Genomic DNA, 20,829 nt, shown 5'->3' with positions numbered 1-20,829 from the left:
CAGGGAGTCTAGGGAACTCTGGTTCAGCCAACCTGGTTGGGACAGGAAGCTTAGGGGGATCCAGGTTCTGCCATGACAGGAAGCTCATGAGACTCAGTTTCATGGGCTGCAGCAACTCTGGGGAAACTGAGGAACAGAGTGTGGACCACACACACCACAGAGCTGTTGCCATCACAGGAAGTACTGCAGACAGGAGACATACCTCAGACACCTCTGGGACCACCGGACTTGGTACAACTGGGTGGTGATGGCGCAGTGGATAAGATACTCGCGTTTGGTGAGAGACCCGGGTTCGAATCCACTGTGACAAACCATTGTGTCCTTGAGCAAGACACTTAACCCCTAGTTGCTCCAGAGGCGTGCGACCTCTGACATATATAGCATTGTTAGTTGCTTTGGATAAAAGCGTCAGCTAAATGAATAAATGTACAACTGGATTTGGGACCACCGGACTACCAGCATGGTGTGAGATCAAAGAAGGGTCTGCCAAGCTGGACACCAGACTCTTGTCTCTCTTATCTTGCCATCCTGTCCGCTGACACCGGAGAGGCGACCATCTTGTCTGCTGACACTAGAAAGGCAGCCTCCACAAACACTGGGCTCACCACTATTATCATAGGTCATGCCCCCAAAAAAATGTGTAGGGGAGGTGTCCTCCTCCACCTCTCCCTCGGTGAGGGGGGATCTGCTGAATGCCAGGGCCAGATCTACAAAATCCAAAAAACTCCCTTGAGGATAGCTGGGTAATGGGCAGGCCCAAACGGAATCCGCGCCCGCAGATTTCCGTGGATTTACTGCCCTGCAGATTCCGTCTGGCCCTGGTAATAGGTATGTGAAAGATCCAGTAAGTTCTGAGTGTGATCCTCATGGGAGCCGGAGCCCTGGCTGAGCTTTAGGAAAGCGCATAGCCATGAAGCAGCTGTATCCGTTGTGGTTCTTCGGTAATAATTGGAGATTGGAGAAGCGGATCCAAATGCAGAATTTATGAAAAAAAGACAAGATAATTCAAAGGAACAAGACTAGGAACAGAAAACCACAAAACAAAACACTTTTAAGAACTGACAAAAGCAAGTAACACACTAGGGCAGGGGTGACCAGACTCGGCCCTGGAGGGCTGGTGTCCTGCAAAGTCCAGCTGAAACTTCCCTCAAACACCTAACTGAAAGTTTCTAGTATGCCTAGAAAGACCTTAATTAGCTGGATCGGGTGTGTTTGATTAGGGTTGAAGCGGGGCTCTGCAGAGACATCGGCCCTCCAGGAGCAGGATTGGACACTCCTGGACTAGGGCTATATATACACAAGGTAAACTATGCACTGTGGAGAAGATCCGTGGAAATGTCCATGTTATTGCAGCTGGGTTGCCGGTGGTTTGCCGTGGATTTGCATTTGTGTTGTTTGCTGGCAAGAGTTTGTTCAAAGTTGGATACATTTTAAATATTGGCAGGTGTTTGTCTTTACAGAGTGAAACTATACAATAGCGGCCTCATGCAAAACATTCTGGGAATCAGAAATCATCATCAACCTTTTTCTGTTTTTTGCTTCAGATTTTGTTTCCCAGAATGTTTGGCTTGATGCTGTTTTTTTTAGTTTTACTCTGTAAAGACAAAGACTTGTAAATGTTTAGTGTTCATTTGACTTTTAACAAACTCTTGCCAGTAAATAACATAAATGTAAATCTACGATAAATTACCGGCAACCCAGCTGCAATTTCTGCGGAATTTTTTTACAGTGTATAACCATGATCACATAGGGAGACAATCAACAGGGGACCAATGAACAAAAGGACCACAAAAACGAGTCAGGAACTCAAAAACCAAACTGAAAGTCCATGAAACACAGAACGTGATGATGACATTATGTGTGTGTGTGTGTGTGTGTGTGTGTGTGTGTGTGTGTGTGTGTGTGTGTGTGTGTGTGTGTGTGTGTGTGTGTGTGTGTGTGTGTGTTTTGCAGAGTGACTTTCTGGACCACTATTTATCTTATTTGAGGGAACTACCAGAGTGTTTGAATGTTATCAGTTTATTCTCCTCTTCAAAAGCAGGTTTACTGGAGGTAAAGATACACACACACAATACATTTATTAAACAAAAACATAAAATTAATCAACTCCCCAAAAAAAACTTTCAGAAATTGACAAAACTGTTGTTTAAGAGAAATGACTGAAACATAAAAGTTATTCAAATAAATTTAAAATTATGTTATTATTGTTGTATATTGTTATTTTGCTATATAATTGTCCCCGATTCATTTTAGTCCATTCTCAATAACTGTATATGGTTATAGCGGAAATGAATCTACATATATAGCTGGTCTCTGATTTGTTATTTGGTTTCTAATACAGAGTGACATTACAGGAGATGAGACATGCCAGTCACTGTACTCTCTGCTTCTAAAGCCTGTCCAGCGCATCCCAGAATACCATACATTCCTACAAGTAGGCAAACTCATCTTTTGGTTTTTACGAACAGCACATTTTAGCATGTTTTATAAATTTAAAATATGCATTTTTGATAGTGATGCTAAAATGTAGCAAATACTGTCACTTCAAATCGGTTTAGCCCTGGCCTTAGGCCATTCAGAAACACCAGTTTGTTGTCAGAATTATTTTAAAATAAAAAAATGCTAATTTACAAGAAAGCATGTCAGATGCACATAGAGTGTTTTGCATCTGATCTCTTCATATACAGCTACATGTATTTATATACAACAACAAGTGTATGCGTATCTTGCAGAGTTTGTTGCAACAGACCGAATCAGAGCATCCAGATTATTACCTTTTACTGGTGTGTGTACAACAACTCAGATCTTTCACGACACATTACAGCCAACTGATACAACACAACCAGGAACTCCTCACACACAATCACACTGTGCGAGAACAAACACACAACCCATGTACAAATCAGCAGGATTGGCCCTCACAAAGCCGAAAAGAGCTGAGCAGGTAAGACTTGGTCTATATAGAAATCTTACAAATTGAATTCAGTATATGAATATGAGTAATGAAACAAATGAAAATAGAAATCTAAGTATAATTATAATTCGTATGATCCTTCTTTTAAAAAAAAATCTGAAGAAAATATGTAATTACATATGCAAAACTGTATCTGCCTTTACTGTTTGTCAGGTCTACAGGAAGACAGCTGTATAAACTGGACTATGAGAGCTCACAAAATTATAGGTGAGTTGACATTCAAGCACCAACCAAATTAAGCTCTATAGGATTTAATTTGTCTCTCTGATTTTTGCTCCAAGTGATCCATCTCAAGGGTCGTGTCGTAACAAGCGCTACCCTGACTATGAAGCAGCACCCTACCACTATGATCCAGAAATCTCCTCCCCTGTATCCCTCCTGACTGATTCGGACTATCGCCACAAGGCAGTACCAGTTCCCCTGCACAGCATTCCAGAATTAGACAGAGCCGGATCGACCCTTGCTGATGCTCTGGGTGCACTCCTGCCATACAGAGGCGGAGACACTCCCTGCTCAAGTCCGTCCCATTCCTCGGACTCCAGTATTGATATCGCCTTTGTGCGCTGTAGTCCTTCCCACAGTCCACCTGACCTGTCCCAGAGTAGGGGGCGGAGTAGTGGGGGCATGATATATAGGTCCAACAGAGGCGGTGTGTTACTTGACTCGGCAGACATTATGAAGCCACGTCCTCTACAGGCAGTGCAAAGAAAGAGCAAATCACTAAATGGCCTGCAGATGGACAGAATTGATAGCCACGCCCAGCAGATGAGAATTCCAACCCACCCAAAGCTTGAGCGCCAGTCAAGTGCCAAAACAATATTAAGACCAGGCAGTCCAAAACACAGATACCAAATACAACTTGAATCAGAGGAACAACCACGGCCGATACATCAAAAGGTTGTCAGAACTCAACCACATACACACACACACATCACATGTAAACATTAGTGTTTTTAAAATATACATCACATAGTAAGGGCTTTTACTTACATATTATTGCACACAAACATATGTTACCTGATGCCTCTTACAGTGGCAAGAAAAAGTATGTGAACTCCTAAGAATAAACTGGTTTTCTACTGTGATTTGCCATAAAATGTGATCTGATTTTCATCTAGGTCACAACAATAGACAAACACAAATAATTCTAGTTTCTTGTGTCTTTTTTGAGAACCCCCATTAAACATTCATAGTGCTGGAGGAAAATGTAAGTAAACACTTGGATTTAACAGATTGTTGAGCCTCATTTGGCAGCAAATACTTCAGGCAAGCGCTTTCAGTAGTTCTGAATCAGACCTGCGCATCGTTCAGTAGCAATTTTTGCTCATTCCCCTTTACAAAACCGCTTTAACTCAGACACATTTGTAGGATCCGCTCTCTTGAGGTCATTCCACAGGTTAAGGTCCGGGCTTTGACTAGGCCACTCCAAATGGCGTATTTTGTTTTTCTTAAGCCAGTCTGTAGTGGATTTACTACAATGCTTAAGGTCATTGTCCTGTTGCATCAACTAACTTTTCCTGAGCTTCAACTGGTGGACAGCCACCCTGACATTGTCCTGTAGGATTTTTTTTAACTTAATAATTCATTTAACCCTCGATGATGGCAAGTGGTCCAGGCCATGAGGCAGCAAAGCAAGCCCAAATCATGATGTTCCCTCCACCATACTTCACTGTTGGGATGATGTTTTGATGTTGGTAAGCTTTGCCCAATTTGCGCCATAATATTTTCCCAAAAAAATCAACTTTTGTTTCATCAATCCATAAAATATTTTCCCAGTAGCACTGGGGTTTGCCAAGGTGCTCTTTTGCAAACTTCAGGCTCACAGCAATGTTTTTCTGGAGAGCAGCGTCTTCCTCCGTGGTGTACTGTCATAGACACCGTGCCTGTCCAAAGACTTGCGTATGGTAGACTCAGGAACAGAGCTGTGTGCCCATTCCAATGATGTCTTCAAGCCTTTAGCTGTTAAGGGCGATTTATAGTCGTGTGTAGGTTCTACGCCGTAGCTACTCTGCGTAGCCTGACGCACACCTCGCAAAATTTTTAACAGCGCGTCAGTTCTACGCGGACCACAAGCGATGTGATTGGTCCACCAGAACCCCTCCCGTCAGGTAAAAAAAACACTGCGTCATAGGTATTTCCGTTTGTGACGGTGAAAACAAAGATGAGCCAAGTTGAGGAGTGATTTAACTCAAACTGCATCAAAAGTCGCTGTTTATTTACTTCCATCATTGCTGGTCTTCTCAAAACATACACAACAAGTTGCTGTTTCTTCTTCGTTTGTGGGTTAACTTGCCCGGTTTCTTCTTCTCTGACGGTCGCACTGCTACTGTGGTTACACGCGTGGATACTGCCCATCAAAGTTGCACTAAACCACACATTTAAACTCATTTTATTAGGGGTCAAGCCCAGAATGGGCGAAGACCCCTATTGTATCCGTTAGTTTTCTTTTCTTTTTCTTTTTAAATATTATTCTTCTTCCTGTTCCATTGCGGTCTATGGCAGCCTATAGAAACGTACGTAGGAAAGTTATGAAATTTGGCACACTGACAGAGGGCAATCGAAATAATATCCATAGCAATTTTGGAGTCTCTATCTCAAACCCGCTAGCGCCACCAACAGTCCAAAGTTGCACTTACGTTTTTGCTTATAACTTCTGATCCGTAAGTCCTAGAAACGAAATTCTTGTTTCCTCTGATTCCTTGGCTCAAGACGATTCGACATGAAATCGTCATGAAAAATTTTCCGCCATTTTGAATTATTCGTAAAACCTACTTTTGCGAACTTGTCCTAGGGTTTTTGCCCGATTGTCATGAAAATTGGTATGCAACATCTAGAGACACTCATGGCAAAAAGTTATTAAAAGAATTTCGATAAACCATTGCGTTGTTGTAGAGCGCGTCAACAAACTTTACGTAGAGTGCAAAAAAACAGGTTTTAGGCTGTATCTTCGCCAAACTTAGACCTATTGTCACGAATCTTGGTACCTGAGATGTCAGTCAGGAACTGAGGGAGCATGCACAGTTTCTTTGCAGCGCCACCTAGTGGCCAGACGAATGTTTTATAGGCCTATAACTTTGGCTCCGATTGACGTATTTTCACGGGACTTGTTTCTTTGGTGTTCTGAATAGTTGCCGAGTCCAACGATACCAAACATGCCACAATTTGCCTTACGGTTAACCCTGGGCAGCAAAACAGCGCTTAAAAAACACGCGTGAATATCTCCGCGAGCGTTTTTCCGATCGACTCGAAAACACCATAGGAAGAAACTGACCTTACCTTCTGAACAAAAAGTTCTATAGGCATTATATTATCATTTCCATCAGAAATGGCTGAAAATTGCAAAAAACGAAAAATTACCTTTAAATTTTGTGTTTTTTACACATAAATGTTTATAACTTCGCATCGAAACAATATTTTTTCACCAGATTTTATACACTGATGTATGAGCACATTCTGAGGCCATACAAAAAAATTGTATGCCTGCACCACTAGGTGGCCTTATAATTGAACAAAACCTGTGATATCAAGCCAGCCTTATGGCCATACAACTGTTTCTTTACTAAATTAAAGTGTATAGTCATAAAACTAGCTAGATGTAACACAATCATGACCTAATGCTGCATGCACAATTTTGTCATTGCGCCATATACTGGTTTTGGCTTGACCCCGGTATTGCTGCTTGCAGCTATATTTAATTGGACTCCAGTTTGCCAGCTTCTGACAAAAAAGCTTTCAATAAAGTAATTAGTCCATGGGCTCACTTACATTTTCCTCCAGCACTGTGAATGTTTAATGGGTGTTTCCAAAAAAGACACAAGAAACTGGAATTATTTATGTCTTATAAGCTTATGCACATTGTGTTTGTTTATTGTTGTGACCTAGATGAGGATCAGATAACATTTTATGGCAAATCCCTGTAGAAAACCAGTTCATAGGGGTTCACATACTTTTTCTTGCCACTGTATACACAAAATAATTTGTTAATTAAATACATTTAATTATGCTTAATAAGGCATCACTATTACTGTTGCTCTTACGCATTAATGACTTATATATATTAAACTTTTAGTTTTAACTTAACCCTTGTGCATTGTTCTAATTCACTACCCTTTTGTGTTGTTACCCTTTCATGCTGCACATAAACTAAAAATGCATCAAAGCCAATGTTTTTACTAATCTTTTACATGCCCATGACTGTGAAAAAGGTAAAAGAAAATCCAGTCCACAATCACTTTTTATATTGAAAATCTGTCATTTTGTGTGATTTTTTTCCAAATCAGTGACACCCTTTATAAACTTGGCAATTAAAGAGTTAAAATCGTGAAATTTTTGTAAACATTTGGTAGTTTTGATCAGTACTGAGGTTGATTAACAGAATTATGCAAAAAAATTCATTTGATACATTTTTACAGCAGTTTAATTTAGTGGCCATTTTTGGTACTTATTCATAAGAGTAGTAAATTTGCCCACTTGTATATTGTTAAGTTTTTGAAAAATTTCAAAGCATTTTCTTAAAATATGTGTAAATATAAGATTTGTCACCAAAAATCTTCCATTTGCTGAAACACAGAGAAAGTTGTGGCCAAATTAAGACAAAAAAATTACAAAAATGGCCAAAATGGCCCCAACAACACATAAGGGTTAAAAATCTGCAGTGTATAAGAGTATTTTCGTGTCTCTATATTTATGAGAGCATGCATATGTAATCGCTTTGTTCTACAGGATTCCAGAAGCCTAGTGTGGGAGGACCTTAAATTGAAGGGTGTGTCTGATGACTGTGACCACACACCCCTAAGTAAAAATAGTAGGAAAGAGACTAAAGGATTTAGGAACTCCTTTAAAAAGCTCTTTAAGAAAAAGTGAGTTACAATATCTCACTATACTTCATAGAATTAAATATTCAGAGTACCCACCACCATATTAAAGTTTTGCTTGTTTGTCAGGTCTAGTGATGGAAAAGAGAAGACATTGAAAACTGAGTGCACAAGCAGCGGAAACATGGAGTCAAACAGAGTCACTCAAACAAGAGAGATTGACAGGGGAACTGCTGTTTAAACCCAAACACTGGAAGAGGAGTAATTATAAAACACACACTGGTTAATGGATCCTAAATTACAAAAAAAATCTTACATGATAAATCAATATACATTACACATTTTGGGGGGATAAAACTACAAAATAAAAACTATAGGGTTAATGACTTATTGTTTAAAACACTTCTAATAATATAAACTATGTTGTATATTCTCTATACACAAAAATATTTACATTGTGTAAATAAAAACTTATAAATGTGTAATATAAATGCTAATTTGTTTTTGTTTAAATGTATGTTACCAATAACAATAATGACACCATTCAGAAATTTTTTACTTTTTCACCTTAGTTTATTGTGTTAAATCTCATAAAAGAGTTTCACATTTGAAACAAAATATTGGCTTTATACAGTCTGTAAAACTCAAATTATTTTACACTATATACAAGACGTGTACAACATTAAGAGAACTCTGTAGTAGTGGATTTGAAATAGTCTGTTATTGGTTTACACGCTCTGAATTCAAAGCATCAGATATTACATGTGTGACCCTTTCAAACATAGATGAAATGTTACTGTAGATGGGCCTCAGACATGGTTTCATCTGGGTCTTAACAACATCCATAACTAAAAAGCGGAAACATGGACATTAATCAGTTATCAAAGTTTGAAAATATTCAACAGATCTAAAGTTTATGAAGGCATGTTAGAGGTAGAGACGACATGCTTAATTTACCCATTTAGCTAAACAAAACATGACTGTTATTTTGAAGAAAAAACATCTAGTGTTCAGATATATCGCACAGATGGAAATGCTATGAATGTTAACAGACACAACAGCTACATTCTAGAAAAATCTTTCAACTTTCATATTAATGATTTTTATACACTGTATTCATATGACATTGTGTTCTTTCAATCATATTTACAGTGACCAGAAATGTGTATTTGCTCAATAACATTTTTTTTATTTGAATAAAACGTATTGTGCAAACCTTCAATAACAGTGCTTGGTAATTAACATAAATATGACACTTGGCTTTTCTTTATAAACATTAAAATAAAACAAAATTTTCTCAATTTTCATGAATGTGTGGGCCATGACAAGACTACAATGGGGAGAACAAGTATCCGATACACTGCCGATTCTGCAGGCCTTCGCACCCACAAAGCTAGCAGAGGTCTGCAATCTATACTATAGGTACACCTCAACTGTGAGACACAGAATTTCACATTGTATGATTTGTAAACAATTTATTTGCATTTTATTGCATGACATAAGTATTTGATCACCTACCAACCAGCAAGAATTCCGGCTCTCACAGACCTGTTTAAGAAGCCCTCCTGTTCTCCACTCATTACCTGTATTAATTAGACCCACTTGAACTTGTTACCAGTATAAAAGACACCTGTCCACACACTCAAGCAAGCAGACTCCAACCTCTCCACTATGGGCAAGACCAAAGAGCTGTCTAAGCACACCAGGGACAAAATTGTAGATCTGCACAACGCTGGGATGGTCTACAGGACAATAGGCAAACAGCTTGAACAGAAGGTAACAACTGTTGGCGCAGTGATTAGAAAATTGAACAAGGTCAAGATGACTGCCAATCTCCCTCTGACTGGGCCTCCATGCAAGATCTCACCTCGTGGAGTATCAATGATCCTGAGAAAGGTGAGGGAACAGCCTAGAACTACACGGGAGGACCTGGTCAATGACCTGAAAAGAGCTGGGACCACAGTTTCAAAGGTTACCGTTAGTAACACACGACAGAAGAAGGAGGACGAGTACAATCCCAAGAACACCATCCCAAACGTGAAGCATGGGGGTGGAAACATCATGCTTTGGGGGGGGGGGGGCTTTTCTGCAAAGGGGACAGGACGACTGCATTGTATTGGAGGGAGAATGGTGTATCAAGAGATTTTGGGCAACAACCTTCCCTCAGTAAGAGCATTGAAAATGGGTCGTGGCTGGGTCTTCCAGCATGAGAATGACCCCAAACACACAGCCAGGGCAACTAAGGAGTGGCTCCGTAGCATTTCATGGTCCTGGAGTGGGCTAGCCAGTCTCCAAACCTGAACCCAATAGAAAATCTATGGAGGGAGCTGAAACTCCGTCTTGCCCTGCGACAGCCCCAAAACTTGAAGGATCTGGAGAAGACCTTTATGCCAAAATCCCTGCTGCAGTGTGTGCAAACCTGGTGAAGAACTACAGGAAACGTCTGACATCTGTAATTGTAAATAAAGATTTCTGTACCAAATATTAAGTTAGATTTTTCTATTGTATCAAATACTTATTTCCTGCCATAAAGTGGAAATTAATTGTTTAAAATGAATACAATGTGATTTTCTGGATTTTTTTAGATTCTGTTCCTCAAAGTTGAGGTGCACCTACAATAAAAACCACAGATCTCTCCATTCCCTGCAAGTGGGAAAACCTGAAAAATCAGCAGCGTTTCAAATTCTTGTTCTCCCCACTGTATGTACTAAACATAATGCTGATTCGTTGAATTCCAAGATTTACAGAGAGAGACAATCATATTACCATAGTTAAGTCTGTTATAATACCAAAATACTACCATAGTACTTGAAGAACTTGTGTTAAATTAGACTGAACGGAAATGACTCGATAGTTTTCTGAGGAATCTGAATAGTTTTAGTTACTGGATGAGATTTATGTTGGCTGCATTTAATTAAGTCAATCAATGTTAAATCTACCAAGACTGTGGGAGATGACTGCAACAGTGTGAAGGTCAATACAAGCATCCCTGTTGGAGTTTTCCTCAGTTTGAATAACATGAGAGGCAGCATAACATCGGGATATGATAGTGCCACCAGTCTCATGGACTTCACAGACACATCGATGTGACCGCAATCACAAGTGTGCAAATACACATTAGGTCTACCATTTAGGACAGGGCCGATATAAACAGCTGCACTAAAGCTCCACTATCTGTTCTTGTGCTGTTAATAAGAAAATCTTCAGCTGGTGGGACATAAAATTGGAGGATCACTGACTTAATCACTGAAGGTCAAAAGAGAAAAAGACCAAGGTAGAGAGATAAAGACATTGAGATGATTAGATTTGGAGTTATTAGTACAGTATGACACAGAGAGAAGCTATTTGTTACTGTAGTACTGAAGGCTAGGAAGCTAACATGATGGTCCTTCATTTGTAAGTCATGCCAAATATAAAAAACAGATCTGTTTAATCTTTTAGACATTAGGGTACCTTTTTGTTATACTGATCTGATGTTGCAGTGGTTGTGTATTAAGGTGTCTCTGTAGTGTTTGCATTTACTGCATTTGTGTGTTAAAATGCATCTGTAAGGTTGAATGGAATTCAAAGTACAGCGGTACCAAAACTTAAAAACGGCACAATACCAACATTTTGTTTTCATACCTGCTGCTGTTAATCACAGAACAGGCAGTTTAGAGTGAATTGAGAAAGCAAAGTTACATTTTAGGGGGTTTGTAAACAAACTGATGCATGAATCACTTAAAGAATTAAATAAGCAAATCTTTTGCACCAAAAGTGAAGAATGCATGGAAAAATGTGACCCTGTCTGTGAAATCCAGGCTTAAGTCTCAATCTAATTATGAGATTGGATTCGGATTCGTCCAGGATTGTTTGATTTTGGTTCATTCACACTGCCAATGATTTTGCAGAATCTCAACTCAACTCAACTCAACTCAACTCAACTTTATTTATATAGCACCACTAAAAACAACGATTGTTGACCAAGGTGCTGTACATTAATCCATAGTATTAACAATAAAATAACACTAAAAGCATCAATTACACCAGAAAGACAGGACAAATACATAAAAACACTCCAGACACCGCAATATCAACTACACTTGTACGCCAAGGAAAACAAGTAAGTTTTGAGTTTAACCTTAAACTCATGTAGTGAGGTGGCAGTTCTAATAACAGCAGGTAGACTGTTCCATAGTTTTGGTGCAACCACAGAAAACGCTCGATCTCCTCTAGTTTTTAATTTAACCCGCGGAACACTTAACATTCTCTGATTGGATGACCTAAGTGATCTTCCAGGATTATGAATGGAGATTAAGTCAGAAATGTATTCAGGAGCCAGCCCATTCAAAGATTTAAAAACCAGCATCAAAACTTTAAAATCGATTCTAAAACGTATTGGGAGCCAGTGCAGAGACTTAAGCACAGGGGTAATATGCTCTCGTTTGCGCACACCAGTAAGGAGCCTAGCAGCTGCATTCTGCACCATTTGCAGACGATTAAGATTTGCTTGGCTGATGCCTAAATACATGGAATTGCAATAGTCAAGCCTTGTCGAAATAAAAGCATGAATCACCCTTTCAAAATCCTTAAAAGAAAGAAAAGATTTAACTTTGGCTAGTAATCTGAGATGAAAAAAACTGGTTTTGACTACCATGTTAATCTGCTTGTCAAATTTAAGAGTGTTATCGAAAACCACACCTAGGTTCTTCACAAATGGTTTTACACATGGAAGTAGAGGCCCAAAATTTACGCAAGGGCCCTTCACAGCTTCTGATGATTCAAAAACAATAATCTCAGTTTTACTTTCATTCAGGTGGAGAAAATTTAGGGACATCCAAGCCTTTACCTCTGCTAGACAAGCCAAAAGATTATCTAAGCCAGTGTTGTTTGATCCCAGGGGTAAGTAGACTTGGGTATCATCTGCATAGCTATGAAAGGAGATTCCATATTTCCTAAAAATAGAACCTAGGGGAAGCATATATAAAGAGAATAAAATCGGCGCAAGAATGGAGCCTTGAGGGACCCCACATGTAAGTGGTGCTGCATTTGATGTAAACTCACCAATTTTAACAGAAAACTTTCTGTTACTCAAATAAGATTGAAACCATTTAAGAGCATTTCCCCGAATGCCCACCCAGTGCTCTAAACGTGAAATTAGAACAGAGTGGTCAATGGTGTCAAACGCCGCATTGACTTATATTACTAAAACCATTGCTACAAACACATTAAATATTTTCATTATTTAAAAAAATTCTCAAAATGTGATCCCGACTTTAACATATGGAGGAGGCCATTACTGCTAACTTGTGTGCATTTTGGGTTGATGACGTCACATGGCCAGGCAGACGACAATTAAAATGCCACATTGCGTTGCCTTTGGCTGTTACTTCCAAACAAAGTTTATGTTTTTCACTCTCATAATACATATTAAAGGCGGAGTCCATGATGTTTGAAAGCCAATGTTGATATTTGAAATCACCTAAACAAACACGCCCCTACCCCAATAGAATCTGGACCTTCTGTTGATATACCCGCCCCACACATACGCAACCCGGCATTTGATTTGATTTGATTGGCTATAAGTGTGTTTTGGTAGTCGGCCCGTCTCCTTTTCCAACGCGTTTTTCAAACATCGTGGACTCCGCCTTTAATATACAATAGTGGTGGACAATAACCCCCATAGAAATTACCAGTATTTACAGTAGTAGGTTTAAAAGCAGTATGTACAACTTTTACCACAGTTAACTATAAAAAACTTTTATATGGGATATCTAGAGTGTTAGGTTTGCCCCCGTGGTGCCTGAGCTGATTTAGGGTTAGGTTTGGGGGTGGGATTAGGATAAAAAAGGCGCTCATCCGGCGAGATTTTGAATGTAGTTGTATCCCTTCTAGCCAAAACCATAGAGCACGTACCACCACATACTGTTTCCGGTTCAAATTGAAAAGGCTGAACCATAGACCTCTTGTAAGGCAAATAAAACAAGCGCATACTGCCACCTGCTGTGCATTTATATTATTATTGTTTATCTTCTGTTTGGCAGCTTATTTTATTGACATATTCACATCTGACAGAAAACAGGTTTGGACTGTAACCATTTAACATCATGTAGTTTGAAAAAATAAGGTGGCCTCCTAGACAATCTCAATGTAAATCCATAAAGCCATACAAGTCAATATAGATGGAGTACCTTTTAAGATTCCGTAAAGATGTGACGTATTTAAAATGTGACGTGGTGTTCTGTTATACTGGTAAATAATCTCAACTTCAGCGTAGATAGTGAGGAGCTCCCTGATCTCTGCTTTAGTCCAGTTTGCAGTTTTTCGTTGTGAATGTTAGGCCTAGTCCACACAGACACGGGTATTTTTATAACCGTGAATTTTTTTTACGCGTTCGGACGTTTGTCCACACAAAAATGCAGTATCAGGGCACTGAAACCGAACATTTTTAAAAAACCCTGTTAGGGTGAGGATTTTAAGAAACGCCGGTTGCAGTGTTGTCATGTAGCCAGTAAAACTGTATTTTTGCCTTGCGAAGTCACTTTTGTTAGGCGTCTGATTGGCCAAGGTGGATTTACGATTTAGGTTATATCGATGCCTGCTCTGTCGCTACTGCTGCTTCCTGAGTGAGCGTTTAGTCTTCACATATTTTATTTTTTTCCACAGGCAAGATTGCACTAAAACCGGGACCTTCAATAAGCCTACGCGGCCATAGGGAACATTGGTTGTAATGTTTTGTAAATATGTTTTACATTTTAACATTGTGTTACGGCAATGTTACCAGGTTCCCTTTACAGAAGTGATCCCAAAGCGAATCTTTACAGGACATGTTTGTGTTCACACAGAAGGCTCTCTGGCAATTTTACGGAAATTTTCTGAAATCAAAGTGCTGTGTGAATGGGGTTAATCATTGCTTTTACATTGATTTCAATTCTTGACATGACCTTACAAAGTCAATATTAAATACATCAACTTTTTTTCAAAGAATGTTGTTTACGTTATGTAGGATTATTTTATGTGGAAAACAGTAAATTAGAGAACCAGTGAATCACAGGCAGGGTCACAATTGGGCAAACTTTAAATTAAAAAACCTCAAGCTGAGTTCGTCTTTGACCCTGCAAGATTTAAAGATGGGCCTGTACATGAAAGATCTCATGTCAATATTAATTATTAGTTTAGTAAATGATCGAAAAACAGGATGTGCAAATCAATCGCACATATTTAACATCAAGGTATCGATTTAGCATCAATACTGAGTTACAAGGGGCTGGTGTCGTACCGAAGCCAAAATTTTGGTATCAAGCCAAGCTTAATCTGTAGTGTTTTTTGAACTGTAGCGTTTAGTTACTTTGTCTTATGTTCAGTAGCTTTACAAATGAACATGAGGTGTATATGTCTTAGTAACATACTTTGTAGTGTGCAACATGTAGTGTGGCTTTACTGTGTGTTAAGGCAGTGTGTGTTGTCAGTAGTGCCTGCATTGTCAGTAGCTGTTTTCGTGGCCCGCGAGAATGTACAGATTACTTTGAGCCGATGGGTCTTCTGTCGGTTTGCTTTCCAACACCACCACTCTAAAAAAATAATAGACATGTTCAAAAGACTGTGCTGTACCGTGGCAATACAGAATGTGTACTGGAGATCTCTCACCTGTCTGAACCCAGCAGCCTGTAGATTCGCGAGTTGTCAGAAATCTCCTGAGTAATCTAAAGCAGACAGTGTTGTTATAGTATTGTTTTTGATACTGTGTTGCAAAGAGTACTATTACTAAATAATGATACACACACAATCTACAGTAGAGAGCATCTGGTATCTGCCATATAAACATACACATTCATGAATTTGATAAAATCACTGGCACATTACACACCTCACTGTTTTTAAAGCTTCGTCCCTGCATTCCGTGTTTCCAGAATGCCAAAACACTGTCCTGAAGACATACTGTGGAAAAACAAAACAAAATGTCTATGTTTATGAATATAACACAAAGCACACACAGTAGTACTCAATTAAATATGACCAAGAGTGCCTTAAAACTTGGTAGTAAGTTTTTTTAAACATGCTTACCTATTGCCTCAATCTGGAAGTTAAATGTAAGTTCTGTTGACAGTTTCCTATTGGATTTTAGCCGGCCCTGCAAATTCACCAGTTTGATGCACCCTTCAAAATAAATGATTACAAGTAATGATGTGCTTTAGCTAGAACTGGATTAATGCATGTTTGCATCAATTCATGTTTGAACAAAAATGTGCTACAGGTTCAGGCAGCATTGATTTAGCAACCATAAGAGCTTTTGAGATCTTGAGGCATTAACAGATTCAAATGTACTTATGTACAGGACTGAGCCACAAGGCGGCATACGCTAAAGTGATTTTACCATGTGCAAAGGGTAAAAGGAGTTAACAGGGGGGAAAAAAATCACTGTACAACCACTACTATGAATCAACAGTACAGTAACCATAGCTTTAGGCTTTTTGTATTGCTAGGTTTAAATAGGTACAGTGCATTCAGAAAGCATTCAGACGCGCTTCACTTATTAAGTTTTGTTATGTTGCAGGCTGATAATACTACAATCGTTTCAATTATTTTTTCATTAATCTACAATCAGTACCTTATAATGACAAAGTAAAAACAGAATTTTACAAATGTCTGTTAATTTAGTAAAAAGAAAAGCTAAAAAATATCACATTTACATAAGTATTCAGACCCTTTGCAACAACACTTATTTGGGGCATTATCTTAGATGCCCCAAAGTTCTCTTTCATTGTCAAGATGTTTCTATACCTTGAATGGAGTCCATCTGTGGTAAAATAGATTGATTGGACACGATTTGCTTACAAGGGTTTTTAAACTGGGGTCCAGGGACCGCCAGGGGGCCCTCAGGAGGTCTAGGGATCTCCAAAAATTTTTAGAGAAAACATTTATTTAAATATTTGCTTTCTATCTAGGGTTTTCCTTATTACAGTCTTCTTCATATCACTCACTGGGGTTTGTTTGGCAATATATCCTTGTCAAGCTTTTATGACACAAGATTTATGATCAAAGTTGCTGCAGTACAAATACATTTAATTAAAACGGAATTATAAATCCAGGATTACTCTAGTCTAAAGTGTAGCTAGTTACATTCTTTATACAAAAATATAAATATATATACATTTATACAACAGTTCTTTCTGGTTCTCGAATCTGATTGGCTAAGAGCTATACGATATTGTGCTGATAACGGCACTGTAACCGCTTCACCTTTCGTATTATTCTGCCACCTAGTGAATGGAGGTCCTAAGCAGGCTCATCTCTGAATGGAAAAACACAGACGCGCTGTTTGAATCACTCTCCGTGTGTCTCATTAGTTTACTAGCTCATAAATCAGTCTGTGAATCCCCAATCAGAAGTTATTATTCCGTCAAAGATCAGCGCTCTTGTATGTTACGTTAAAGTTAATGGGAGAAATGTCTTGTCACATCGTGTGGACGATTAACACTTGGAAAGAGGAATATAAACACTCGTTTTTTTCTGGAGCTAACGTTATATCTTTTATCAGAACGCGAAAACACCGTGGAACTGCAGGTAAGCCCCGCAGCTTTTAAATGTGGACATTGATCATTTACTTTATCGTGACGTGACTATTAAAACATGTTATGAGATATCGCCACTGGTATATTTATAAGCAGCATGCAAAAACATCTCTCTGACACTTATAAAAAAACGTTTTGTATAGTACCGACAAGAACAAAGTTTAATAATAATAATCGAGTGCTCGTATCGCGTTAAGAATAAATGAGAAAGCAATAGTATCGTTACACAAGTATAGTTTTATTAACTTTTACCTCGCGCCAAAACAATAACAAACACAAAAGAATATGAATAAAAAAACAAGTACTAGTTTGATCATGACACCAAATACTGCTGATTTGATCTCATTTTGACGATCATAAACAAACAAGGCCAACATGAGAGCCAGGGAATCCCTTTCAGAGATGTAGCCCAGAGAGGGCGGTGGTCAGCGGGGCGAGTGAACACTGACGTCCGCTCATGCTTTGGTTCTCATTCGTACCGAATCTCACTAAGCAAACGTTCAAACAGGCGCTATCTTTACTAATCGACTGCAGATTTAAATATAACACAGATACATTCTCGACTGAACTAATCTTAAAACTACACTTTGTGACCAAGAAACGGTAATATAAAGAAACGCCTTTTCCGTCCATTGAGTTGTTATGAGCTTCAAAGCAGCCGAAAGTTTTACCTGTCATTCTGGCCGCCCTCAAATCCGTGGCGGAAGAAGTAGTTCTCAAACAAAGAGGCTTTTAAAATAACTCCGTTGTTGTTTTTTAGTTTTCGTTTTTCAAACGTGTGCCGCCGAACTGTTGTATAAAAGCAATATCGCTCTCGGAGTCGTTTGATATAGCTCTATATCATCACGGCTGTGATTGCCTCTGGCCTAATCACAGCCGTGATGATATAGAGCTATATCACAGTCCTACTCGAGCGATATTGCTTAAATATATATATATATATATACAGAGATGGGCATAAATACATGGAAATGTATTTCAAATACAAATACAAAATACTGTGTCAAAAAATGTATTTAAATACAAATACAAAATACTGTGAGGAAAAATGTATTTAAATACAAATACAGTATTTTGTATTTTGAAAATACACAAAATACATGTAGAATTCAGTGCAAGTATCCCTATTAGGCTGAAATCTATCTGGGTCTATTTCTGAATGCCAAAAAGTATTTAGATGTGTGCAACTGCTTAGAAACATTCATTTTATTTTACATACCTCTTGCTTTCCCCTGCCCTGAAGGAAATAAAAAACTTGAAGGGATGTGCTGACAAGACACCTTCATAATTAAGCCATGACAGGTGTCATGAACATGAAGATTCTATGCACATTTACGACAACTCCCATTAAGTGTCACCTACCCAACCATGCAATCCTTAATGCAAATATGACATTGCTTGAGACCTCTTTGCCATGACAACCCGACACATAAACCAATACAACACAACTTGTTATAAATCATAAACAATAATTATCAAACTTAAGAAACTACCTAGCTTTGTGGGTTAACATTATATTAAACTGTGATTTAAATGTCATTAAGTGTTAATACTATGTCAAATATTATTAATACTTGGTTAAATAAACATTATGAACTGAAGAATATTCATGATGCTGTTAAAAAACTATTTAACAGATTATTAACACTTAATGACATTTTAATAACAATTTCAATTTGTATCACTGGTAAAAAGTGGTCAGTTATGTTGTCTTGGTTAAAGGCGGAGTCCACGATGTTTGAAAGCCAATGTTGATATTTGAAATCACCCAAACAAACATGCCCCTACCCCAATAGAATCTGGTCCTTCTGTTGATAGACCCGCCCCACACATACGCAACCCGGCATTTGATTTGATTGGCTATAAGTGTGTTTTGGTAGTCGGCCCGTCTCCTTTTCCAACGAATTTTTCAAACATCGTGGACTCCGCCTTTAATGTCAAGTTGTCATGACACAGCATGATGTATGGGTTAATGTCAAGTTGTCATAACAAAGACATCTCAAACAATGTCATCTTTGCAATAAAATGACATAATTGAACAAATGACACTTAATGACAGTTGTCATAAACATCCATAAAATCTCCTTCATATTCATGACACAAGTGTCATGTCAGCCTTATGAACACCCATTCAAGTAAAATCTCCTTCATATTCATGACACAAGTGTCATGTCAGCCTTATGAACACCCATTCAAGTAAAGTGATGTTTTATAAAAACATCATAAAAACTTTTTCATGTGTCGTCGACCCACAACCTAAACAGTTTATATGAAGAAATCCACATATTTACTTCTCACGAGACGAGTGTTTGACAAATTATTCAGCAAACTACTTTCTCTCATCGCTGCTTTTTGATGGTTTTGAGAACAATTACTCACGAGTCGCCCTCTGTCATTTACAGAATTATACAACTGAAAGCACGTCAAGCATAAAAGTCTTGTAGGTTTACTGAGAACTGCAGGTTCAGCAGGTTCACATGCCTTAGAGTACAGCCATGCAAATTGCAAAAGTGTAAACAAGACTTCAACTGCACAAAGCTAAAAAGAAATCAGCAACTGTGTGCTGATTCCACCACTTGCCGCGTCACGTGTGAAGGGCCTTTAGGAAAACACCAGTTTTTCAATATTTTACTATGTTCTTACGTCAACTTGAATGAATACATACATATATTTTTTCAATATGTGCACTTCATCTTTGCACAGCATGTCATGAATGTGTTAGCATTTCGCCTAGTCTCATTTATTGCTCAGGATCCAAACAGGGAAGAATTTAGAAGCCACCAAACACTTCCATGTTTTCCCCATTCAAAGACTGTTACATGAGTAGTTACACGAGTAAGTATGGTGGCACAAAATAAAACGACTTTTAAGTGAATAAAAAAGAAGAACTATATTGTATGGCGGAAGAGCACTTTGTCTGCAACACTTCAACCTCTGGTGCAGCAACATCATCACTCCTGTGAAGATGCCACTGCGCGCTGAGGTCGAAATGCCGCAAACCAAGTGCTCCTCCTCCATGCATTGAAAATAGATAGTTATGTATTAATTTGTCTAAGTTGAGTTAAGAACATAGTAAAGTACTAAAAAAGTGGTTTTCCTTTAAGTCAAAAGTGTAGGCCTATTTGTCAGCGTTCCACACTCTGTCTCAGTCGTGCAACGTGCAAATGCAACTGCCTGCCAACGTGCAAGTGTGAATTTGAATCTCCTTTCGCGACGGTTATAATAACACAAATCACATCACACCCAATAATTCAATCGCTCTTGCTTTTTTCCCACTCCAACATTTCAGTTATTCCCCACTAAAAGCTGCAAAGATATATTTGCTTACCTGAACTCTGGTGTCTGGTCTGAACTAGTTGATGCATGAAAACAGCACCCGGTTGACTGGCTCAAAGTATTTTGAGTATTTTAAAAATACAAAAATACTCAGCTTAAATGTATTTAAATACAAATTACATTAGTAATGATGCAAAGTCGGCAACACCAAAGC

General features: G+C 38.6%; 2 protein-coding genes across 6 annotated transcripts in view; one reads left to right on the top strand and one right to left on the bottom strand.

Moving 5' to 3' along the window:
* arhgef33 (Rho guanine nucleotide exchange factor (GEF) 33) overlaps positions 1–8,313 on the top strand; it is a 110,947-nt gene extending 102,634 nt beyond the window's left edge. For all 3 annotated transcript variants that reach the window (XM_073869427.1, XM_055171776.2, XM_055171778.2), the window contains 7 exons: positions 1,954–2,052; positions 2,342–2,434; positions 2,733–2,944; positions 3,128–3,181; positions 3,256–3,871; positions 7,697–7,833; positions 7,918–8,313. In XM_073869427.1, the coding sequence (XP_073725528.1) occupies positions 1,954–2,052; positions 2,342–2,434; positions 2,733–2,944; positions 3,128–3,181; positions 3,256–3,871; positions 7,697–7,833; positions 7,918–8,029 (1,323 nt within the window). In that variant the 3' untranslated portion in view covers positions 8,030–8,313. The remainder of the gene's footprint in view (positions 1–1,953; positions 2,053–2,341; positions 2,435–2,732; positions 2,945–3,127; positions 3,182–3,255; positions 3,872–7,696; positions 7,834–7,917) is intronic.
* A 24-nt stretch (positions 8,314–8,337) lies between these two features.
* map4k3b (mitogen-activated protein kinase kinase kinase kinase 3b) overlaps positions 8,338–20,829 on the bottom strand; it is a 37,055-nt gene continuing 24,563 nt past the window's right edge. For 2 of the 3 annotated variants that reach the window (XM_055171773.2, XM_055171774.2), the window contains 5 exons: positions 15,832–15,924; positions 15,635–15,705; positions 15,415–15,470; positions 15,292–15,338; positions 8,338–8,636 (listed from right to left, as the gene is read on the bottom strand). In XM_055171773.2, coding sequence (XP_055027748.1) covers positions 8,509–8,636; positions 15,292–15,338; positions 15,415–15,470; positions 15,635–15,705; positions 15,832–15,924 — 395 coding nt within the window. In that variant the 3' untranslated portion in view covers positions 8,338–8,508. Of the gene's footprint in view, positions 8,637–13,209; positions 15,339–15,414; positions 15,471–15,634; positions 15,706–15,831; positions 15,925–20,829 lie in introns of those variants that run through there. The other variant, XM_055171775.2, reaches the window with a different exon arrangement.

Source organism: Misgurnus anguillicaudatus, chromosome 7 (genome assembly GCF_027580225.2).
Source record: "Misgurnus anguillicaudatus chromosome 7, ASM2758022v2, whole genome shotgun sequence".
In the NCBI taxonomy this organism is placed as follows: domain Eukaryota; kingdom Metazoa; phylum Chordata; class Actinopteri; order Cypriniformes; family Cobitidae; genus Misgurnus; species Misgurnus anguillicaudatus.
The sequence above is the reverse complement of the archived record's forward strand: the minus strand, read 5'-3'. Positions and strand labels throughout refer to the sequence as shown.